Below are 22,196 nucleotides of genomic sequence, written 5' to 3' on the forward strand. Positions count from 1 at the left end.
GTACTCCTGACTCAAGGGCTGGCACTTTATCTACTGCTCCACCTTGCTGTCTAGATAAAGGGTTGGATTTCAGAATTCTTGAACTCAAAGATGGTGGTGGGGGCATAGCTCACTGGAGCAGGCTCAGAGGTTAGGGCATTTGAGGGAGAGTGAATATGTATGTGGAAGTCCCTAGTACAAGGAAAGGAGTTGGGAAGGAGAGAAAAACTGTAAGTAAAGTGGTACCTCCTCCAGAAAGCCTTTCCCGTAGCCCAAAGTGGATAGTGTTTCCCCTCTCTTTAATTCAACCCATGTTATTCTTGTCTCTGTATCTCATCAGCAGAATAAATCCCTTCCTGAGCAGGGATAGCTTCATTTTTACTTTTGTACATACCCAGTACCTTGGTCATAGCAGGTTCTTACTAAATCTTGGGTGAATTAAGTTTGTTTCTTGAAATATGAATGAGTGTTCAGACACAGGGCAATCAGGCTCAGAGCGGGGAGGATTCAACATAAAGGTGATACAATCCAGGCCCTCACAGATTTATAGACTAGTAGGAAGATAAAGCAAGTACAGGCGAAACTATAACTCAAGGTGTAAGTAATGCTCTCCAGGCTTTTCTTTTAAAATGGAAACACCCCTGAAAAGGAAAACCTATTTAGCTTTGAATACTTCAGAGGGAGGAAGTTTATTTATATTTTTCTCCTACACAAGAAGTCCTTAGAGCCTTGAGGTGGGATTGAGGGAATCAAGATAAAAAAGGGGGAGAGAAAGTATGGGCTACCAGAGGCAATATTCTCCAAGTTCACAATTATGCTAACCATAGGAATAGGGCTTTTTAGAACCACTGAATATTATAGCTTAAAGAGACCTTAGAAAACATGCTGTCCAAACTAGAATAGAATTGAAAACAGAAAGCTGGAAGGGCCCTTAGAACAAGGGATGTCAGAGTGGTAAGGGACCTTCAAACATAGAATATGGAATGTCAGAGCAGGAAGAAATTTTAGAACAAAGAATATCGAAAATGGAAGGAACCTTTAAAACATAACATAAAATGTCAGATATGGAAGGAATATTAAAACACAGAACCTAGGAAACAGAAGGGACCTAAGAATGAAGAATGGCAGACCTGAAAGGGAATTTAGAAGCACTATAATCCACATCCTTCATTTTAAACGATAAGGAAATTGCGGCCCAGAAAAGTGAAACGATTGCGCCTGGTCAGTGGCAAAGGCAAGACTAGACCATGGAACTCCCAAAGGATAGTCCTGTAAGTCAGAAAGGCCAGAACAGCAGGGTGAAAGCTTCAGAAGAGAAGAGAACTTGGAGAAGTCTGTAAGGGTGGGAACTGTGGAAGATATTCCACTGTCCCAGTTACCTAATAAGCAGACACTGCGGCCCCTACTCTATAAACATAGTCTTGGCAATAGTGAGAGCCAGAATACCAGTTATCATGGGTTGATGGGGCTGAGATGTGTAACAGCAGCTCTCTGGCATCTCCCATGCCCACTTTATCATTGATCTGTTCACAGAGCCATAAAGCCCCTTACGAAGGGTAGACAGTGCAGGATTGCCTCCAGATCTCCTAGGGACATATGTCCCACTTTTCCTGGGCCTCCACTATCATGTCCCTCCCACCTGTCAAGGGTCATAGTTTAGAGTCTACTTACAGGCAAAGTACTGCCAGGGTTGGTAGGTGAGTCCAAAGTCTGTGGATCTCTCAAGTACCCAGAGGTCTGGTCTCGGGGAGTTGGCAAACTTGATGAGGACATAGGCCACGTGAAAAAGCTACAAAAGAAGAAATGCAGGTGAAGAAAACGATAAGGGGAGTGGAATATCTCCTCAAGGAAGACTACCTGGACCGATGCCTGCCCGGCTACAGTGTTTCCCCAAATCCATCAGCCTCCTCCCTGAAAGGTTGACAAGGCTTGCATGACTCCTTAACAAGGCTGTGCACATAACTTAAGAGGTAGAAGCAGTAGACAGAGAGATAGATCTGGAATGAGGAAGACCCAAGTCCAAATTCTGCTTCTCATACTATGGGCAGACTATTTACCTCTCTGAGCCTCTGTAAAATGAGGTGGTTCACTGGATGGCTGCTAAGGCCTCTTCAAACATTAACACTATAATTCCATGATATGAAGACTCTCATTAACTCTCTGGATTGTTAATGTCCCCTGAAAGACTTACATCTCTCTACTGGGCTTTGTCATTCTATCTGTCTGGCACGCTAGGCCAAGGACTTGCTCATGGTATGGGGTAGCACCCATACTATTTAATAAGGCAGTCTCTTATACTTTGATGGATCAGTAATCTCATTCATACAGATACTCCCTTTAACAGATCATTTTTCAGAGGAAGCACAGTAGAAACAGGAACAGTTTTGGCTTTGCCACTAATTTGTTGGGTGACCTTGACAAGTCATTTCCTATCTCAGGGCCTCCATTTCCCCTTCTGTAAAATGGGGGCTAGATCAGTGCTATCAATCTCAAATAGAAACAGGGGTTGCCGAACCATACCTAAGGATCTTTGTGGGTCTCGTATTGACTTACAAAACCATACACGCTTATGTATTTCTTTCTTTCTTTTTCATTCATACATCAGCACATTAAGATTATATAGGAACTACACTTTTTTTTTGTGAGGTGATTGGGGTTAAGTGACTTGCCCAGCGTCACACAGCTAGGAAGTATTATGTGTCTGAGGCCACATTTGAACTCAGGTCCCCCTGACTACAGGGCTGGTGCTCTATCTACTTTACCACCTAGCTGCCCCCTATAGGAACTACATTTTAACCAGGTTCTGGCTGCATTTGGGAGTGTTGTGGGCCACATGTGACACTTTGGGGTGAGATGACCTTCTAATCTCCTTTTCAGGATGACATTCTATGACATACATTCTGTGTATCTTTTATCCCTTAGCATTAGAGATGGACTGCACCAAGTCATTGATACTCCTTGGCCTGATTCCCTTGTGAACAACTCATACATCGTTAAAGTGCGGGAAGTGGGGGTGGGGGTGGGGGTGTTCATCTTAGTTTATGACTGGGATCAGGGCTCAGTCTATAGCTAGGAGCACAGGCTGATGTCACCAAGGCAGGAATAGAATACACTTGGGGATCATGGAAAGAAGGGAAAGGAAGGGATTCCTCAGTAGGTCCTGCCTTGTCCTAGTCTGGAAACAAGACTGAAAAGTGGCCCAAATTATTCACACAGAAATTTAGTCATTAGCTTTGGAACACTCAGCAGGGTCTATCAGCCAGTATCCTACAAGCCTGGGGGGCCCTGGCTGGAATCCCTTTCCCCTCCCCCTTGCAGCAGTTAGCTTGTTCAGAGGACCTCCCCATTCATCATCCTGTCAAAAAAGACCTGGTGTTAGGGAGAGAGAGATAAAGAGATGAGGAGGAGAGGTTGGCTTCTTGCCTAGTCAGCATCCTCCTCTTCCCAAAGGATGGGCCACTGAACCAAAAAAATTACCTCTCATGCTCAGAGCTGTCAGGGTGCCCACCACAGGGAGATGAGAATATCCTAACTCCTGCTTCCTCTCTGGGTAAAAGACCCAAGGGCTAGAGTACCCTCCGGGTCTTCCCTTCTAGGCACATACCTTATTTGGCCCCAAAATGGAAGCAAGAGTAAATTATTAGAGAATAAATTCTTCACCCAGTTCCTAATTCTCCAAGGCACTGGGGCCAGGGAAGTCACTTCCAGCTATAAACCTATAATACTATGATTATTATCCTCCTTCTATCCAAGTAAGGTTTGTGATAATATTTTGGCTCCAAAGAGAAAAGTTATATTTCCTCCAGTCAGGTATCATGGTAATCTGCCCAAAGCTTCCAGCATCTATTAGATGAAATATGCCTGACAGGGAGACTGTTCTTGAGCATCTAGGTTCATGGATTTCCCCACCCCCACACCTAGGATAAAGAGTTGGGTGGGACAGAGACCAGAGCCTGCCCTGGGGGATCTAGCCCTTCTCTAATCCCAATACCCTCTAGGACAACTCCCTCCAAGGTCATGCAACATTTAACAAATGTGGATTTTGGCCCAGGTTGGGTCTACTGCCAATGAAAAGACAGACTTAGGGAAGCTGAGTGATTCTGCTCGGCCTACAGGAGGTAGTTTTCTCATTCTGAGCCTATCTCTTCCCAGAAAATAGACCTATCAATAGCCTCCTGGGTCTCCATTCTCAGGAAAGCATCACTGGGGTTGAAGAAGCAAGGAGACCAAAAGAAATTTATCTTGCTTTATCCTATTCCCCACCACCCCAGTACATTTAGGTTCTTCCCAAACCCATACCAAGATCCCTCAAAGAGGCAGTGAATGGTGATGCAATAGAAAGAACACCAGAATTAGTCAGAGGACTTGGGTTCCAATTCTCACTCTGCCATGGATGATTTGTGTGACTTGTGCTAAGCCTCATCCTCTTCCTCAGCCTCAAGTTTCTCATCTCTAAAATAAGGGATGTGGAAGGGATGGTTTCTAAGCCACTTCTGGATGTTCTAAGTCTGAAATCCCATTCCAGGATCTTGCATTCTCTGACTGTCTCCCTTCTCTGCTTATTTCTTTCCATGTCAGCCTTGTCCCCTTACAGTTAGAAGGCTTTCAGGACATAGAATGATTAAGGCTTTGTGGCCAGAGACCTCAGAGTAGGGAAAGCAGTTCTAGTGGTGACTGGAAGGAGAAGAAGGATGCAAGGTGACATTGCCTATGGGGTGGAGGAGGATGAATGGGGCACTCTTTCCTTGAGTTCTTCTTATCCTGTTACCAGTACAGCTTTCACACACCCTCACCACATTCCCCAATCCCACTGCTCTCTAGAGCTCAGGGTGGGAGTGGGGAATGAGGGGGCTCCCACTACATTCTTCCCTGGAGAAAAGCTAAGCAAAGCTACATTCCTGAGGTGAGCTCCCTCTTATCTCCCTCTTGCTGCCCCCTGTGTCAAATTATGGAGGAATCCAGCTTTTCTGGAGGTTCCCAGCCCCACCTCAACTTCCTTCATTCCTGGAGGGACCTTGGGGTTGGGGTTGCTTTGGGGTGAAAATGGAAGGCAGTCACTCTTTGGAAAACCCTGGAACCAAATCCCTTTATCCTAAATCCCTAAGGCTGGATTGGTGTTTGCTGTGAATTTGACTGGGGAACTAACCAGAGGATTTTTTTCTAGTCTGAGACAGAGATCTCCCCCACTCACACCTCCCACAGTCACAACCCTCTCTTCACATACTCCTCCCCACATATGGGCAGAAGGGCCAGGGCCTCATATCTGGGAATAATTGAAGCCTAGAGAGGGAAATTACCTCTTTTTTGCATGATGCCCTGTGCAGTAAAATGTTTTTTTTTCCAGTTTTCTCATCTAGGATTTTATTATCTTCGGTTTTTTTTATTTTATTAATTTATTTTGATTTATCAACAATCACTTCCATATGCTTTTGAGTTGAAAATTTTCTCCCCCTTCCTCCCCCCCACCCTCCCCAAGATGGTGCACAATTTGATATAGGCCTTACATTTACATACCCATGAAACATATTTTCACATTAGTGAAGTTGTAAGTAAAAATGAAAACCAATAGGAGGAACCATCAGAAAGATGAAACAAAACTCAACAAAAGGTAAAAATAAGTGATAGCGATTCTATTTCCATAGTTCTTTCTTTGGATGTGGACAGCATTTTCCATCCCGAGGCCTCTGGAGATGTCTTAGATCCTTGTAATGCTGAGAAGGGTTCAGTTTAACACTATTAGTCATTGCATAACGTAGCTGTTATTGTGTACAAAGTCCTCTTGGTTCTGCTCACTTCACTCAGCATCAGACCATATAAGTCTTTCCAGGTTTTTCTGAAGTCAGCCTGTTCATCATTTCTTATAGCACAATAGTATTCCATTACATTCATATACCACAACTTGCTCAGCCATTCCCCAATTGATGGGCATCCTCTCAATTTCCAATTCTTTGCCACCACAAAAAGAGCTGCTATGAATATTTTTGTACATGTGGGTCCTTTTCCCATTTGTTTGATCTCTTTGGGATATAGCCCTAGAAGTGCTATTGCTGGATCAAAGGGTATGCACATTTTTGTAGCCCTTTGGGCATAGTTCCAAATTGTTCTCCAAAATGGTTGGATCATTTCACAACTCCACCAACAATGTATTAGTGTTCCAATTTTCCCACATCCTCTCCAACATTTATCATTTTCCTGTTTTGTCATGTTGGCCAATCTGATAGGTGTGATGTGGTACCTCAGAGTTGTTTTGATTTGCATTTCTCTAATCAATAACGATTTAGAGCATTTTTTCATATGACTATAGATGGCTTTAATTTCTTCATCTGAGAACTGTCTGTTCATATCCTTTGACCATTTATCAATTGGGGAATGGCTTGTGTTCTTATAAATTTGTCTTAATTCTCTATATATTTTAGAAATGAGGCCTTTATCAGAGAGACTGGTTGTAAAAATTCTTTCCCAATTTTCTACCTTCCTTCTAATCTTAGCTGCATTGGCTTTGTTTGTGCAAAAACTTTTCAATTTAATGTAATCAAAATGATCCATTTTGCATTTCATAATGTTCTCTATCTCCTGTTTGGTTATGAATTCTTAGTAAAATGTGTTAAAAAGGATAACTTCTCAGTCCTATTTTCCCAACCTCCTCCATAAAACCTACCACAATTATTTGGGGGTGGTAGATGGGTAGTGAGCAGAGCGCTAGACTTGGATTCAGGAGTTCAAATCCTGCTTCAGATATTTACTGTATGATCCTGGGCAAATTACTTGGCCTCTCAACTTCCTCATCTGTAAAATGTAGGTGTTGGACTAGATGGTCCCTAAGATCTTTTGCAGTTCTAAATCTGTGATCCTATTATCCTATTCCAGCCCACAATGATCTCACCCCTACCAGAGCACTGGGCATGTGGCTGAGTTCATACTTGCCAAACTGTCTGCACAGCCCTGCCAACAAAATTCCTTCTGAGAAGAATGGAGTAGGATACAGGATTCTTCCCAAGAGGGAGTAGGCTCCTGTTTTCCAAGTGGGGCAGGCTATAGGGAAGGGGTTGGCCTCCCCTATCCCTCACATGTCCAAGGACCTGGTCATACATGCCTCCATGGGGAGGAAAGCCTGGGTCTCAGGCTGGGAATGGGATGGTAGCAATGAGTAGGTACCTGCCTCCTTCCTGATCCATTAGGTCCGGAGGAAATCAAGAGGAAGTCTGATCTTCCAAAGCCAGGAGACACAGAGATTCCCACAGGATCAGAGCCTTGGGCTATTATAGCACCTATTTCCATGCTGCCCCAACACAGGTACATGCCTTCATGTGTCCCATACAAGCATGTGTGTGCATATGCACACATTTCATGCTTATTTGGACTCCAGTAAAGACACACAGGACAATCCTTCACACACAGTAAATGCTTAGTGACTGCTTTTTCAATCATTCATTCATACATTCAAACACACCACAACACAACAAGATCACAAGATTGAGAGCTGAAAAAGACCTCAGAGATTGCCTGGTCCAATTCCCTTGTTTTGTAGATGAGGAAATTAAAGGGAAGAGAGGTTAAATCGACGTCCAGCTCAAAATCAACTCTCTCTCACCCTCTCCCCCAGCTCTGGAGTCTGGGTGCTTTTCTTCCACCCTATAATGACTCTGCCAAGTTAGGGCCTTTGAGTCTCCCCCATGAGCAGTACCACCCGCACTATAAATCTATATAATTATATTAGAAGGAGCTCGATCCCAGAGAGCAGGACTGATAGAGACAGTTACAGGGAGAAGAAAGGCTATTCTTGCTTCCTCTGTATGTCATTGTGTTTGGGTTTGGGTTCCATAGTGACCAGGAGATGGAGTGGGGGAAAGGAGAGGGAAGGCGGGAAGGTCTCTCTGTTCTGCCAAGGGGAGTGTGCCCTCAAAATGAGGATAGACATGCAATGGAGTGCTCAGGCACACAGATGAGAATGGAGAATCAGACCACAAAAAAACACAAAATCAAAGACAGGGGATGAGCAGAGGAAGGCTCCTGAAACTCTGCTCAAACAGACAAGCAATATGGGATAGTCAAAAGATCATTAGACGTGTGAGTCAGATAAGGGTTCAAGCCCCAATTCTATCAGCCAGGTGATGCAGTGAATAGAGTATTGGGCCTGGAGTCAGGAATTCCTGAGTTCAAATCCCACTTAAGACACCAGCTGTGAGACCCTGGGCAAGTCACTTAACCTCTCTTTGGCTCAGTTTCCTCAACTGTAAAATGGGCATAATAACAGTACCTACCTGGCAGAGTTGTTGTGAAGATCAAATAAGATGATATTTGTAAATTAGCACTGTGCCTGGCACATATAAATGCTTATTCTCTTCCCTTCTCTCTCTCCCCATCAATTGCCTTGGGCTCAAAAAAGAGGCAGAGAACCTTTCTGGGTATGTAGAGATAAGGATGAAGATATTTATATTTACCCCCATTACCGTCACCATCTCTCAGGAAGGCCCTAGCAATTACAACCTACTTCAATCCCTTTCCGTGACCCTTCAGCAAAGCCCTTACCTTTCCACCCCTTTCCTTTAGTTGACACAGTATCTAGGTTGTCCCCTCCCTGAATATTCCAAGCACAGTGGTTCCAGTCTTGACTCTGCCCTTTTTTTAAAATTAAATTTTATATTTTTCTTTTCTTTTCTCTTTTCTTTTGGAGGCAATCAGGGTTAAGTGACTTGCCCAGGGTCACACATAGCAAGTAACTGTCTGAGGTCACATTTGAACTTGGGTCCTCCAGACTCCAGGGCCAATGGTGTATCCACTCTATCACCTAGCTGCCCAATATTTTTTTCAAAAGAAAATAAGTCTTCTCTCCCCAAAACATATTGGGGAAGAAAACAAAAGTCTTTGTTATAAGCATATATAGTAGAGCAAAAACAAATTACTGCATTTCTGCCCCAAATTCATTGTGTGACTTTGGGCTAATCATGTTCCTTCTGTGTACCTCAGTTTCCTCAACTGTAACTGTAAAATGCAGGTGATGGAGTGGATGGCTATAGGTGGTCATCAAATTTACTGTCATTGCATTTAGAGCTAGAAGAACTTAGATCGTACTGTGGAACTTGCCATCATGCAAATGGAAAAACCAGCCCAGAGAGTTGAAATGATCTGCCCAATGGCACAGAGCTAGTCTGATCAAAACTCCCAAATTAGACTCCAAATCTAGCAGATGTCCACTAAACCATTTCTAAGGTTCTCACCAACTCTGCCATTTGTCCACGCTAGCTGACATTAGCTGTCCCTTCATCAGGGCCCAGGCGAAAGAGTCAATCCCAGGTGAGAACCTGAGAGCCTTAGGGGTTGGAAAACACTGTTCTTAGTTCTAACCAACCTGGCTCTAGACAGCTTCTGACTTCCCACAGTCTATAAACAGGGATTTCCAGGAGCTCTATAAAGTCTAGTCCAGGGCCCAAGACCTAGAGCCAGAAATATGATTTGGAGTCAGAAGGCCTGGATTTGAGCCCTGATTCTGCCACTAGCTAGCTATGTGACCAATGATGGGCCCATCTCTCTCCCTGGGCCTCAGTTTCCCCATCCATAAAATGAGGGAGTTAGAGTGGATGATCTTTGAAATCTGTTGGGCTATTAGTATTTGGTTAATGGTCTGAGACCAGCCTTGATGAGGGGGGCTTCCAGATCAGGAGAACCAGGTACCTACTCAGAAAAAAGACTATGCTTCCCCAAAATGACATGTCTTTTTCCAACTCCACAGCCTGAAAAGGGCATTCATTGAACACTGATGGGAAAGGGCTGGGTGTCCTCTTGCTCCTAGGCCTGGAGGAGAGGTTGGGGGTGGGGGTGCGGGGTGGACAGATTGTCTTCCCAGGCGGCCAGGAGCTTTCAGGGACAAAGTCAAAGCCAGGCAGAGCTGGTTAGGTCTGCGTGCAAACCAGAGCAGCTTTTCCCAATAGGACCTCGGCTGGGAAGGGGATAGGGGAGGAGGGAAGGAGCAGAAGCTATTCACATGCCAGTCTGATCTGATCTGGTGTTTTTTTTCCATTCTCCTCTGGCAGCTCCACCCCAGGCTGGCCCCCTTGGGAGGGGGGGGTTGAGTTTGGGCTGGCCAGCTAGGGGTCCTAGGGTGAGGCATAGGGGACTGAAAACTCTGCTCGGCTCCTGACCCTGGTAGGTCATTCTGTGGGGAAAAGGCCTGGTGCAATCCAAATGCACATGTTTTCTAACCACTGCATCCAACTTGCAGAACACACACCATGGAAAGGTCACCAGAGACTGGCACAAACTCAGCTGAGGGAGGGGAAGCTCCCTGGCCAGGCAATAGAGATGGGCACTGATGAAACCCTTCTGCTGTCTCCCAGGAGACTAGAGACAGAGTACAAATGGCTATCAGTGTGTGTTTATCTGGGGACTGAGAAGACAAAGCTAGCACTAGTCCTACCTAAGGTATTCCTGAAGCCCCTAACACAGGACCCACTGACATACCCCTCTCCCACCCCCCTATCCTCAGTTCTTAGCTTCCTGGGGTGAGGGGGTAAAGGGTGCCAGGAAGATCAAACTGCTTCCAGGTGGGACATCTAGGGCTCAGAATAAATCCCTTCCTACCCTCAGAAAGACAGCCACCAAAGCTGTGGGAGCCTCCCCCATCCCCACACTGGTTCTATGGCTGTGGCAATGCTAGCCACACCCACTGAAAGGCCCTGGCTTGCCTCTCTAGCTACATATTTCCCAGCTTAGAGCATTTACACAAACACTGACTCCAAGAGATACAGATTAGGGAGGATATCCAGAGAATAGAACCTCTCCCCCCTCAGCCCTTCAGGAAGCAGGAAAGTAAGGATGCGAGGGAAGAATGATTGTTCCCTGGGATGGGTTATTCTCCTCTTAACAACATGGACCAAACCGCCCAACCTGGGTCAGGAAATGGGTCTAGAGAAGGGTAACTCTTGTATCTCTGGTGTTCTGCCTCCCTTAACCATATATGATTAAACAGGAGTGGATTAGGGGAAGGAGGGCATTTTATGATACTTTCAATTGGGAAATTTAGAAAGGCAGCATAAGAAGAAATAATTGCCCTATTCTATGGGACCTTTCCCATAGGAAATTTCTCTACTGTCTGGGACCTCTTCATTCCCTATACCCTCAGCCTTGCATTTCCTCCCCATACATAAACATTTAACCTATGACTGTGGCTACACCCTAAGCCCACACCAAGTTCATCAGTGGCTCTTCCCCAAGGGCAAGGCTTCTCTGCTTTAGGGACATGGGTGGGGAAGGAGACCAGGTTAGTGAATAGGACCATAAGTAGTACCCAGCATGTCCCCTGGCCAAATTCTAAGCTAAGGGGCCTAGAGCTATGGCTTCCATTCACAGCCCCTCCCCTCTTCCCCCTTCAGCCCTGACCTTTTCCCAATGCTGCATATTTATAAAGAGCAGGGGGAAAAAAAGAAAAAAAAATCAAAACAAAAACCCAGCCCAAGTTATTTTTAAAATGTGTCTATTTTTGGGGCCAGTACATTTCCAGGAGGCCTAAGTTCTGGACAGCCAGAGGGACCTCATCAGCCCAGCTCCTCCCTCTGCCTAACTCCCTGTTTTGCCCCAAGCCACAGGGGCAAGTGAGTATGGGGTGGGGAGAAGGGGATGGAGGGTGAGGAACTCTCCCATCTGATGGGAGTAACAGCAGCCTAAAACCCCAGGCATTTGACTTTTCAGTAAGGGCAGCTGGGGAAAGAGGAGGGTGGCCCCTAGCTCAGCTTCAGGTCTGGAGGACAGAAAGACTAGAATGGGTAGGCATCTAACAATCATGAAAGAGGGCTTAGTAATAATGAAAAAAGTGAGGATGCCCAGGAAAATCCTAGGGACCTGAGGCTAAGACTTCAGATTCTAAGACAAGGCTAGGGGAGAACCTAGTTCCATGTCTTTCCTTGAGGGAAAGGGCATCATCTCAGCTCACTGAGCCATTCTTTTCTCACCTCAAGGGGCAGAACTTCTTTTTAGGCAGACCATGGCTCAATATAATCATAGAAATTTGGAGCTGGAAGGGATGTCAAAAGTACTATTCATACATGAACAAAAATCCTCACACACCCAACAAGTGGTCATTCACACACCCAACAAGTGGTCATTCAGTCTTTGCTTGAAGACTTTCAATGTTGGGGAACCCAAGACCTACTGAGGCATCATGTTCCAATTTGTGTAACTGTAATTGTTAGGAATTTTTAAATTTACATTGAGCCCAGTTTGACTCTTTACAAAATCTATGTCTAGGGTCAACTAGAGTAAGTTGTTGGAGGAGAAGGAATTGAGATAAAAGAAAATTCCAGCAGAAGGAAGAGGGGGACTCAAGCAGATGAAACTGGGACAGAGAAACAAGGAAGAAAAGGACTCAAGCTGAGGATGAGGATGAAGATGAGGATGAGGACAAGAAAGATGAGGAAGACGGGGACAAGGACGAGAAGGAAGAAAAAGATACAAGGAGCATGCTATACGAGTGACTTCTAGTTCAGGTACAGATTAGATTAGATGTCCTCTCAGTTCTCTTCCACCTTGGTAATGCTGTAAATCAATCCATCTACCAACTTGGGGTATTTTCATTGGCTCTTTACCATGCCTGCAACTCTCTGCCACCTCATCTCTAATTCCTAGCCTCCCTGGCTTCCTTCAAATCTCATCTAAAATCCCATCTTCTTCAAAAAAGGCTTTCTAGGTCCTCTTTAATCTTAGTGCCTTCCCTCTGAGACCATCCTCAGTTTATCCTGTATGAATCTTGTTTGTACGTAGTTATTTGCATGTTGCCTTCCCCATCACACTCTGAGCTCTTTGAGAGCAGAGGCTGCTCTTTGCTTTTCTTTGTAACCCCAGTCATTAATAAATGCCATTGACTGAATGAAGTAAGACAGTTTAAGATGTTAATAAGAAAAGGGAAAGGAAGCTAGATGCAGTTTTCCAGGTACTAGTATGGTGCTAAGGAGATGCTGTACTGGCAAAAAGGAAGATAAAGATCCTCAAAACAGTTAGCCACAGGAGAGCTTCAGGGTAGCTACTGTCAAGACTGATAGAGCACTGAGGAGCTCACTTCAACAAGAAGACAGGACGATCTTTATGAGACCTGTATAGTGTGATTTTTGCATTTCTGCCATGACCAAATGTCTGCTTTCATGCTTAAAAAGTACAAGCTGTTCTCCCTTCAAGAAGAAAAAGTAAAAGGGCTCATATGCTTTTCACTTGCCTCAGTCTTTTCTGCTTCTCTGTTCATTTTTGGAATCTCGCCTCCTGTATCCAGTGAGAGACCACAGTATAAGGGTCTGAGGATTTTCATTGGCTATTTCCATTTTCTGAGCAGTTCCATGCCTGGAACTCCTTCCTCATCTCTACATCCTAGCCCCCTTGGCTTCATTTAAATCTCATCTAAAGTCTCATTTTCTGCAAGAAGACTTTCTTAGTCCTCCTAAATCTTAGTCCCTTTCCTCTGAGACTATTCCCAATTTATCCTGTATAAATTTATTTGTACATATTTGTAGGCCTTAGGTCCTTCTCCCCTCAGGGTCATGTGGCATTGAAAAAATGGCCTTAGCCTTTGGCCTCTGAATTTATTCTTTTCTGTTCTATGTGAAGGGAGTGAAGCCCAAATAAAAGGTCAGGAAGGGACCCCAGCACCCCAGAATTCCACAGCATGAACTTTCAGTCACTATAGCATTGACACCCTCTAAGGAGTAGTGACCTTCAAGACCCAGGTCAATGGTAAATGAGACAAAAACTATTCAGCAGAGTGCATCTGAATATGAACTCGGTGGGGCCAATGCTATGCAGGAATTGAGCCAATAGTGTGTCCTCAAGATGTTAGGGGAAAATGTCTGTACTTCAAATTTTTCTGTTTGATTTTTTGAGACTGGGTCTCCCTGTCTCACCCAGGCTAGAAGTGCAGTGGTCACTCACAGACACAATCCCACTACTTAACAGCACAGAAGCATTGGCTTGCTACAATTCCAACCTGCAACCAGTTTGCCCCTCCTTAGGCAGCCACCTACTTCCAGCAATTCCCCATATTGGTTGTAGTCTTAGCACAGACATCAGATCAATTTAGCTCAGGACTCCAAAGATCAAGTGATCTACCAGCCTCAGCCTCTCCAACAGTAAAAATGACAGTTGTGTCATTTGTTTGTTTTTGCTATATCTCTGAAGCAAATATGCCTTTGTAAAAACTTAAAAAATGCTTCTCTAGTCTCTAGGTTTTCAGGGAAAAGCATTCCTTAAAAACCAGGAGAAGGGTTTTTGATGTGAAGAAAAAGAAGAAAAGGGACAGGAAGAAGTAACAAATGTGACACAGTGGAAAAAGGGAAGACAGATAACTGACACTTTTAACTAAACAACAGCTGAGGTGCTTCCCAAAGAGAAGGAAGTTGAACTCTGTAAGGAGGCAGCAGATGCTTGTTCTCCAAGAAATGAAGATATGAAACCATAAGTGCTTTCAGGTAAGAGAGATTTTCCAGGAAGTATGGCATGTCATTATGGCTGTTACTAAAGGATAGTGAAGTGACTATATGTGGACCTGATATCAAGAAGAAAAAGGTCTGATCTCTCGCTATGGTATGGATCCAAGATCTGACAGAGAACTCCTCAAGCCTTGTCAAACCAAATGACCACTGCCCACTTCTGGTGATTTGTAGGTGCACAACTGAGCTGATATCAGGAAACTAGAAAGCACTGATGAAGATTTTGGAACTTTGGATAACAGGGGCATAGGTGGTGTTTTCATCATGGCTGTCAATTAAAGGCAAGGGTTTTAAAAGAGAAGACCAGATTTGGAAAGTGAAGAGCTGGTTCAGAAAATGGCATTTGAGAACGGAATTCGATTTTTAGAATACAGCTTAAAATACAGGAATGACAGGTTCTTGGTCCAGGTACCTAATAAGAGCTGGCAAGAATATATTTGTCTGGAGTCTTGAAAATCTAATGAGAAAAGACTTTAAAGGGAGGGAGATGGAAAAAACTGCCTATATATATCTACCAAATTCAAAACCATAGAGAGTAACTACAATTTAGGGAAAAGAGTAGGAGTAGAGATACCTACAAATTCACAGGGGACAAAAATTCAAGAAAGTCGTCAACAAGAAAATACATGGCCACAAATGTCTATACACAAAAGGGCAAAACAGGAGTAACATGCAAGGTGAATTACTAATGTAGAGAAGGAATGACTTATTCCATAAGAAATAGGAAATTAAGCTAGAAAATCACTAACCTGTGCATACCCTCTCACCCAGAGGTATCTCTACTAGGCCTATAACCCATACAGGTCAAACAAAGAGAAAAAGATCCCATATGTACAAAAATACTTATGGCAGCTCTTTTTTTGTGGGGTCAAAGACCTGGAAACTAAGAGGGTGCCCATCAACTGGGGAATGGCTAAGCAAATTATGGTATATGAATGTAATAGAAAATTGTTGTGCTGTAAGAAATGACTATAGAGATGGGTTCAGAGAAACTCGGGAAGTCTTGCATGAACTGATGCAGAGTGAAGTGAGCAGAACCAGTAGAACAATTTATAAAATAACAAAACAGTAAAAAAATAGACAAAATCAAAACAAAACAAAACTTTGAAAGCTACAGAACTCTGATCAATACAATGACAAATCTTGATTCCAGAGGACTGATGATAAAGCATACTACTTATCTCCTAACAAAGATACATTGGACTCAGAGAGCAGAATGTGACACATTCTTTTGGATGTGGCCAAGGCAAGAATTTGTTTTGCTTCACTATACATATCTGTTGTAATCATTTTGTTTTTAATTTTCCCAATGGTGGGAGAAGGGAAAGGGGAAAGAATGTGGGAGGGAGAGAAAATGATTTTTGTTCATTAGAATACAGTAGAAATAAAGACAGAAGATAAATAATGTTTTAAAGACTACAGAGAATAGGAGAGAATCCACAGGATAGAAGGACAAGAGTAGTCCTGATTTTCTAAAAAAGGGAGAAAGAGAACTGGAAAACAAGGAAATTTGTAGTTCTTGTCTAAATCCTAGAATGTATTATTAAAGAGTTGGTAGTAGACATCTAGAAAAGGAAGCAGTGATCAAAAAGAGCTAAGATATTGATCAATAACATGTCATGCTATACCAACATTTCCTTTTTTCTTTTTTGACCAGGTTACTAGACTATTAGAACATGGAATTGTTGCAGATACAGTTGAACCTAATCTAATAAGATGAAATATAATAGGGATAAAGGTAAATTCTTACAATTGGTCCAAAAATACCAATTTCAAAAAATGCATAATAGTAAAGGTGGGGTTAAGTAGCAGTTTTTTTCTGAAACAGAACTGGAACGTTTTTATTAGATTACAAACTCAATAGTGTGATGTCAACAAAAGTTAATGTGATTTTTGGGTTACATTAAGAGAAACAAAGTTTCTAGGACTACAGAACGATGGTTAGTGAGCATCTGTTATACTGATGTTCAGTTCTAATATTCTCTTCCATGGTAAGACCACATTTGGAGTATTGTACTCAGATCTGACCACCACATGTTAGGTAGAACACTTATGGCAAACTATAACCCATGGGCCAAATGGCCTGCCACCTGTTTTTACATGGCCCTAAAAGCTAAGAATGTGTTTTTACATTTTTAAATAAAGCTGTATCTGTATTTGTTCACCTTGTTTCTAGAGGAAACAATTTGGAGCAATGGATCGAAGTTTCTGAGGGGCATATTTAGGCTTTATGTAAGGAAAAGTTTCCTAATAATTATAGCTATTTACAAGTGAAATGAACTATCTTGGAAGTTAGTGACTTGCATCTCATTCGAGGACTTCAAGCAAACCCTAGATAATCAAATGCATTGCAGAATGGATTCTTTTTCAAGTTTAAAATAATAGAAAACCAACAAAGAAAAAAACTAAAATAATCACAAAAGAAGAAATATCAAAAGTTAGAGAAAAATCAATGATAGTCTGGAAACCAAAAAAGCTATACAAATGATAAATAAAACTAAAAGTTGATTGTGAAAAGTTGATGAACCTTTAAGAGGGCAGAAAAATCAAATAAACAAAATAGGAAACAAACAAGGTAAAATTACAATAAGACCAGAAGAAACAAATTATCAGAACTTACTACGCTAACAAAACAAGAATAAAATAAAAGAATTTTAAAAATATAAAATGCCTAAATCAACAGAAAACCCACTAGAGATCTTGAATAATCCATTGTGAGAAAAGGAAAAAGAACTAGTTGTAAAGAAAACACCAAAATAGGGGAGGGGGATAGATTCACAGGACAATTCTATCAAAGTTTAAAAGTACAATTACAGAAATTGTTGTCAAAAACTGAGAAAAGAACATGCCCTACCATATGTTATGTTATGAGACAAATCCCATTCCAAATAACAACAAAATGTATAAAATATCTGGAGAATAAATCTACTAAAACACACAAATACCTAATACCTAAAACAGGGAAGGGCAAAGCACAGCAGGAAAACTATAGACCAACATCATGAGTGAATATAGATTTAAAACTTTAAACAAAATCTTGGTCCAACAGACTCCAGCAACTCATCCAAGAAATCATTCATCATGACCAAGGTAGATTACTATACCAGGGATGAAAAGAAGGTTCAAAATGAGGAAAACAATCAACACTATTTGTCATATTAAGAACAAAAATATTCACAACTACATGATTATCTAAATGGCTGCAGAAAAATTCTTCATATATGCTAAAAGCCCTACAAAATAGGGATAAAGGGACCTTTTCTTTTATGGAAAAAGTGACAAAAGCAAGCATCATATGCAATAGGGATACACTAGAACCTTTCTCAGTAAATACAGGAGTAAAGTGAAGACAAGAGAAAGAAATTGAAAGTGTAAAGACCAGTAAAGAAGAGATACAACTATCCCTATTTGTTGATGATACAATAGGGTTAGAAAATACAGGGGAATAAGCACATGTTAATTGAGACAATCAGTATTTTTGCCAAGTTCCAAGTTGCAAAATAAACCATCAAAAATCAACAGCATTTCTACATGATAATAAGAAAATCCAAGAGGCAATAACAGAAAGAAAAACCTCATTCCAAATAACTACAAAATGTATATCTAGGGAATTAATCTACCAAAGCACACAAAATATATGTGTAAATTCAATTACAAAAGGTTCCTTACAGAAATAAAGAATAACAAATAGCTGGAAGAATATTTAGTGCTCATGGATAGGCTGTGCCAATATGATCAAAATGATAATACTACCAAAGTTAATTTGTAGTTTTAACACTATATCAATCAAATTATCAAAGGAATACTTTATAGAACTTGATAAAATAATAAAAAATACAAAGACTTAGAATTCAAGGGAAATAATGAAGAGTCAGGGACAAAGTAGGAATAGCACTTCTAGACCTTAATCCTACACTACAAAGTGGCAGTCATCAAAACTATCTCATATTGGTTTAAAAAAATAGAGAAATAATGCAATGGAACAAACAATAAGCGTAAACAAGGAACCAAATAATTCACTGTTCAACCAGAAACCATAAAATTACTTAGGGGAAAAAAATTCTCTGATAATATCTCCTGGGAAAGTAATCTGGTAGAAATTAGGCTTAGAGCAGCACTTTACACCATATTCCACATTAAATTCTAAACAGATACATGACCTTAATATTAAAGATCAGTCTAGAAATAACTAGAGCATTGTTGGTGGAGCTGTGAATCAATACAATCATTTTGGAATTATACAAATAAAGTAAATAAAATGTCCATATTCTTTGATCCAGAGATTCCATGGCAGTTTAAACCCCAGGAAGGTCATTAATAAGAAAATCCTCATGTATACCAAAACATTTATAGCAGCACCTTTTGTGATGGCTAAGAATTGGAAACAAAGTAGATACCTATCAAGCGGTAAGTGGCTAAACAAACCACGTTACATCAATATACTGGAATATTACAGTTCTATAAGAAATGATGAATATGATGAGCACAAAGAAGCACAGTGAGATCCAGATGAACTGACGCAGAATGGGACAGGCAGGGTCAGGGAAGTGATATGCACAATCACAACAATGTAAGCAGAAAAACACAAAAAAACCCCAAAGCGAATGTTGCAATGTCATAAAGAACAAACACGGATGGAAAGAAGAGGTATAAGAAGACAGTCCCACCAAACCCAATTCCTCTGCAGAAGTGGGAGGTCCATAAGCATTGTACATTGCACATATTTTCAGACTTTTTTGATGCAGTGATCAGTTACATTGGTTTTTTTCCTCTTCTTTTTCTTCTTTTTTGTCTTTTCAAAAATCCCATTTGTTATATGAGATGGTCTTCTAGGAGAGGGAGGGGTAGGATACTGGGGAAAATTATGGTGATGTGAAAACAAGAGACATCAATAAAGACATTTAAAACATATCATAAAGATTCTGTGATGCTGTGAAATCTAATCCCTAGAGATGATATTGTTTAGTAGAAAGAACAGTAGACTCAGAGCCTAGAAAGTTCAAATTCTACCTCCTACATTTATTAATGGGAGCAGCTAGGGGCCTGGAGTCAGGAAGACCTGAGTTCAAATCCGGCCTCTGACACTTACTAGCTGTGTGACCCTGGGCAAGTCACTTAACCCTATTTGCCTCAGTTTCCTCATCTGGAAAACTTTTTTTAGTGGCACAACAATGGTCAAGTCATTTAATCTCACAGAAGCCTTGGTTTTTTCCATCTGTGAAATGGAAAGAATAATATCTTAATAATACCTCAAAGGGTTGTTTTTAGGATCACAGAAGATGATGCACACTTTTCAAATCTTAAGGTGCTACATAAATGCCAATTGCTGTCTCTCTTACATATGACAGCTCTGGAAGTATTTGAAAAGAGCCATTCACATTCCTCTCTAAATCCCTTTCCCACAATGCATGATCCAGCCAAACTGACCTCTGTTCATCACACACAGTAATCTATCCCCCATTTCTACGCCTTTGCACTTATCTTCCCCCACCTGAAATAATAACAATAGTAATCATAATAGGTTGGATTTATATAGTGCTTTAAGATTAACGGAGTGTTCTGAGAACATTACCTCATGTTATTTTCACAGCAACCCTGGAAAGCAGATACAGTTATCTCTTCCACATTGCGACTCTCCTCATCACAGTTTTGACATACCATGGGTAAACACAAGAAAATAAATGGGAATTTTGGGGGAGTTTTGTGGAAGCCACAGATGATACATGAAGGCCAGCAGACAACATGTGATGGTCAGCAGATGACACTGAGCCTATGACCAAATACTTAACCCAAATTTTACAATAAGGTACTGTAAACACACCATAAAAGAAAAATAAAAAATTCAGACTTCTTCTCTGGTACAAAGGGAGGGCCAAAAAATTTTATGTGGATTTTTCAGATTGTGGGGAAACCACAGTGCCTAATCCCTGCAATGGGAGGGATAATTGTACCATTATTACCACCATTTTACAGATGAGGGAAGTGAGACAGAAGTTAAGTGACTTTCCCAGGGTCTCACAATTAGTAAATATCTGAGGCTAAATTTGAACTCAGGTCTTCTTGACTTCACGACCAGCACCACAGAATGGACTCCCTCCTTACTTCTGCCTCCTAGAAAGTTCTATGAGTGTATGGATTCTCTCCTTCTTTGTATTTTTATCCCCAGTGGGTGCTTAACAAATGCTTGTTGATGGGTTGAATCTCTTACTTATCTCAAGATAAGGAAGGGAAAGAAGAGAAGGGAAGGGAGGGAAACAGTAAGAGAGAAAGAAGGAGGGAGAGACAGAGAGAAGAAGGTAGGAAAAAGAGGGAGGGAGGAAGGAAAGAGAGAAACATAAAGAGAGAAGGGGGGAGAGGGAAGGAAAGGAGAGAGAAAGAGTGAGAGAGAGAGAGAGAGAGAGAGAGAGAGAGGAGGGAAGGAGAGAGCTCACTCATAAGCTAGCATGCAGTACAAACCTCTCTTTTCAAGGAGCTGAAAATCCATTACACTATGAATTAGTAGAACAAGCAGTAGGGTCAGGGTTAGAGAACAGAACTGGGACAAGCATGGAGCTAGGGTGTGGATGAGAAGAACAAGTTCAAGGTTAGAAAGGTACAAATCTGTGTTAGAAATATAGGGGAAGCATCTATAGTCATATGAAAAAATGCTCTAAATCGTTATTGATTAGAGAAATGTAAATCAAAACAACTCTGAGGTACCACATCACACCTATCAGATTGGCCAACATGACAAAACTGGAAAATGATAAATGTTGGAGAAGATGTGGGAAAATTGGAACACTAATACACTGTTGGTGGAGTTGTGAAATGATCCAACCGTTTTGGAGAACAATTTGGAACTATGCCCAAAGGGCTACAAAAATGTGCATACCCTTTGATCTAGCAATAGCACTTCTAGGGCTATATCCCAAAGAGATCAAACAAATGGGAAAAGGACCCACATGTACAAAAATATTCATAGCAGCTCTTTTTGTGGTGGCAAAGAATTGGAAATTGAGAGGATGCCCATCAATTGGGGAATGGCTGAGCAAGCTGTGGTATATGAATGTAATGGAATACTATTGTGCTATAAGAAATGATGAACAGGCTGACTTCAGAAAAACCTGGAAAGACTTATATGATCTGATGCTGAGTGAAGTGAGCAGAACCAAGAGGACTTTGTACACAATAACAGCTACGTTATGCAATGACTAATAGTGTTAAACTGAACCCTTCTCAGCATTACAAGGATCTAAGACATCTCCGGAGGCCTCGGGATGGAAAATGCTGTCCACATCCAAAAAAAGAACTATGGAAGTTGAATTGCTATCACTTATTTTTACCTTTTGTTGGGTTTTGTTTCATCTTTCTGATGGTTCCTCCTATTGGTTTTCATTTTTACTTACAACTTCACTAATGTGAAAATATGTGTAATAGGAATGTAAATGTAAAGCCTATATCAGATTGTTTGCCATCTTGGGGAGGGTGGGGGGGAGGAACGGGGAGAAAATTTTCAACTCAAAAGCATATGGAAGTGATTGTTGATAAATCAAAATAAATTAATAAAATTTAAAAAAAAAAAGAAATATAGGGCAAGGGTTCCAGTGCAAGGTAAAATGTATAAGAACAGATGAAGGTTAGGAGGACAATGGTTAGAGATGTGAAAACAAACAAAAAAACACTTGCTAGACCAGAATCTGCAGGTGAAGGAGGAATAACAGGCTATGCAATTCTATCTACAAACAGTCTGGACAGTATACCTTAGATTGCCCC

The 22,196-nt window shown here is 41.5% G+C and overlaps 1 protein-coding gene across 1 annotated transcript in view; it reads right to left on the reverse strand.

Moving 5' to 3' along the window:
- LAMA5 (laminin subunit alpha 5) overlaps window positions 1-22,196 on the reverse strand; it is a 124,018-nt gene that overhangs the window by 64,621 nt on the left and 37,201 nt on the right. Inside the window, 1 exon segment of the mRNA XM_078149889.1 lies at window positions 1,651-1,768. Coding sequence (XP_078006015.1) covers window positions 1,651-1,768 — 118 coding nt within the window.

Source organism: Phascolarctos cinereus, unplaced genomic scaffold (genome assembly GCF_003287225.1).
Source record: "Phascolarctos cinereus isolate Bilbo 61053 unplaced genomic scaffold, phaCin_HiC Scaffold_2;HRSCAF=192, whole genome shotgun sequence".
In the NCBI taxonomy this organism is placed as follows: domain Eukaryota; kingdom Metazoa; phylum Chordata; class Mammalia; order Diprotodontia; family Phascolarctidae; genus Phascolarctos; species Phascolarctos cinereus.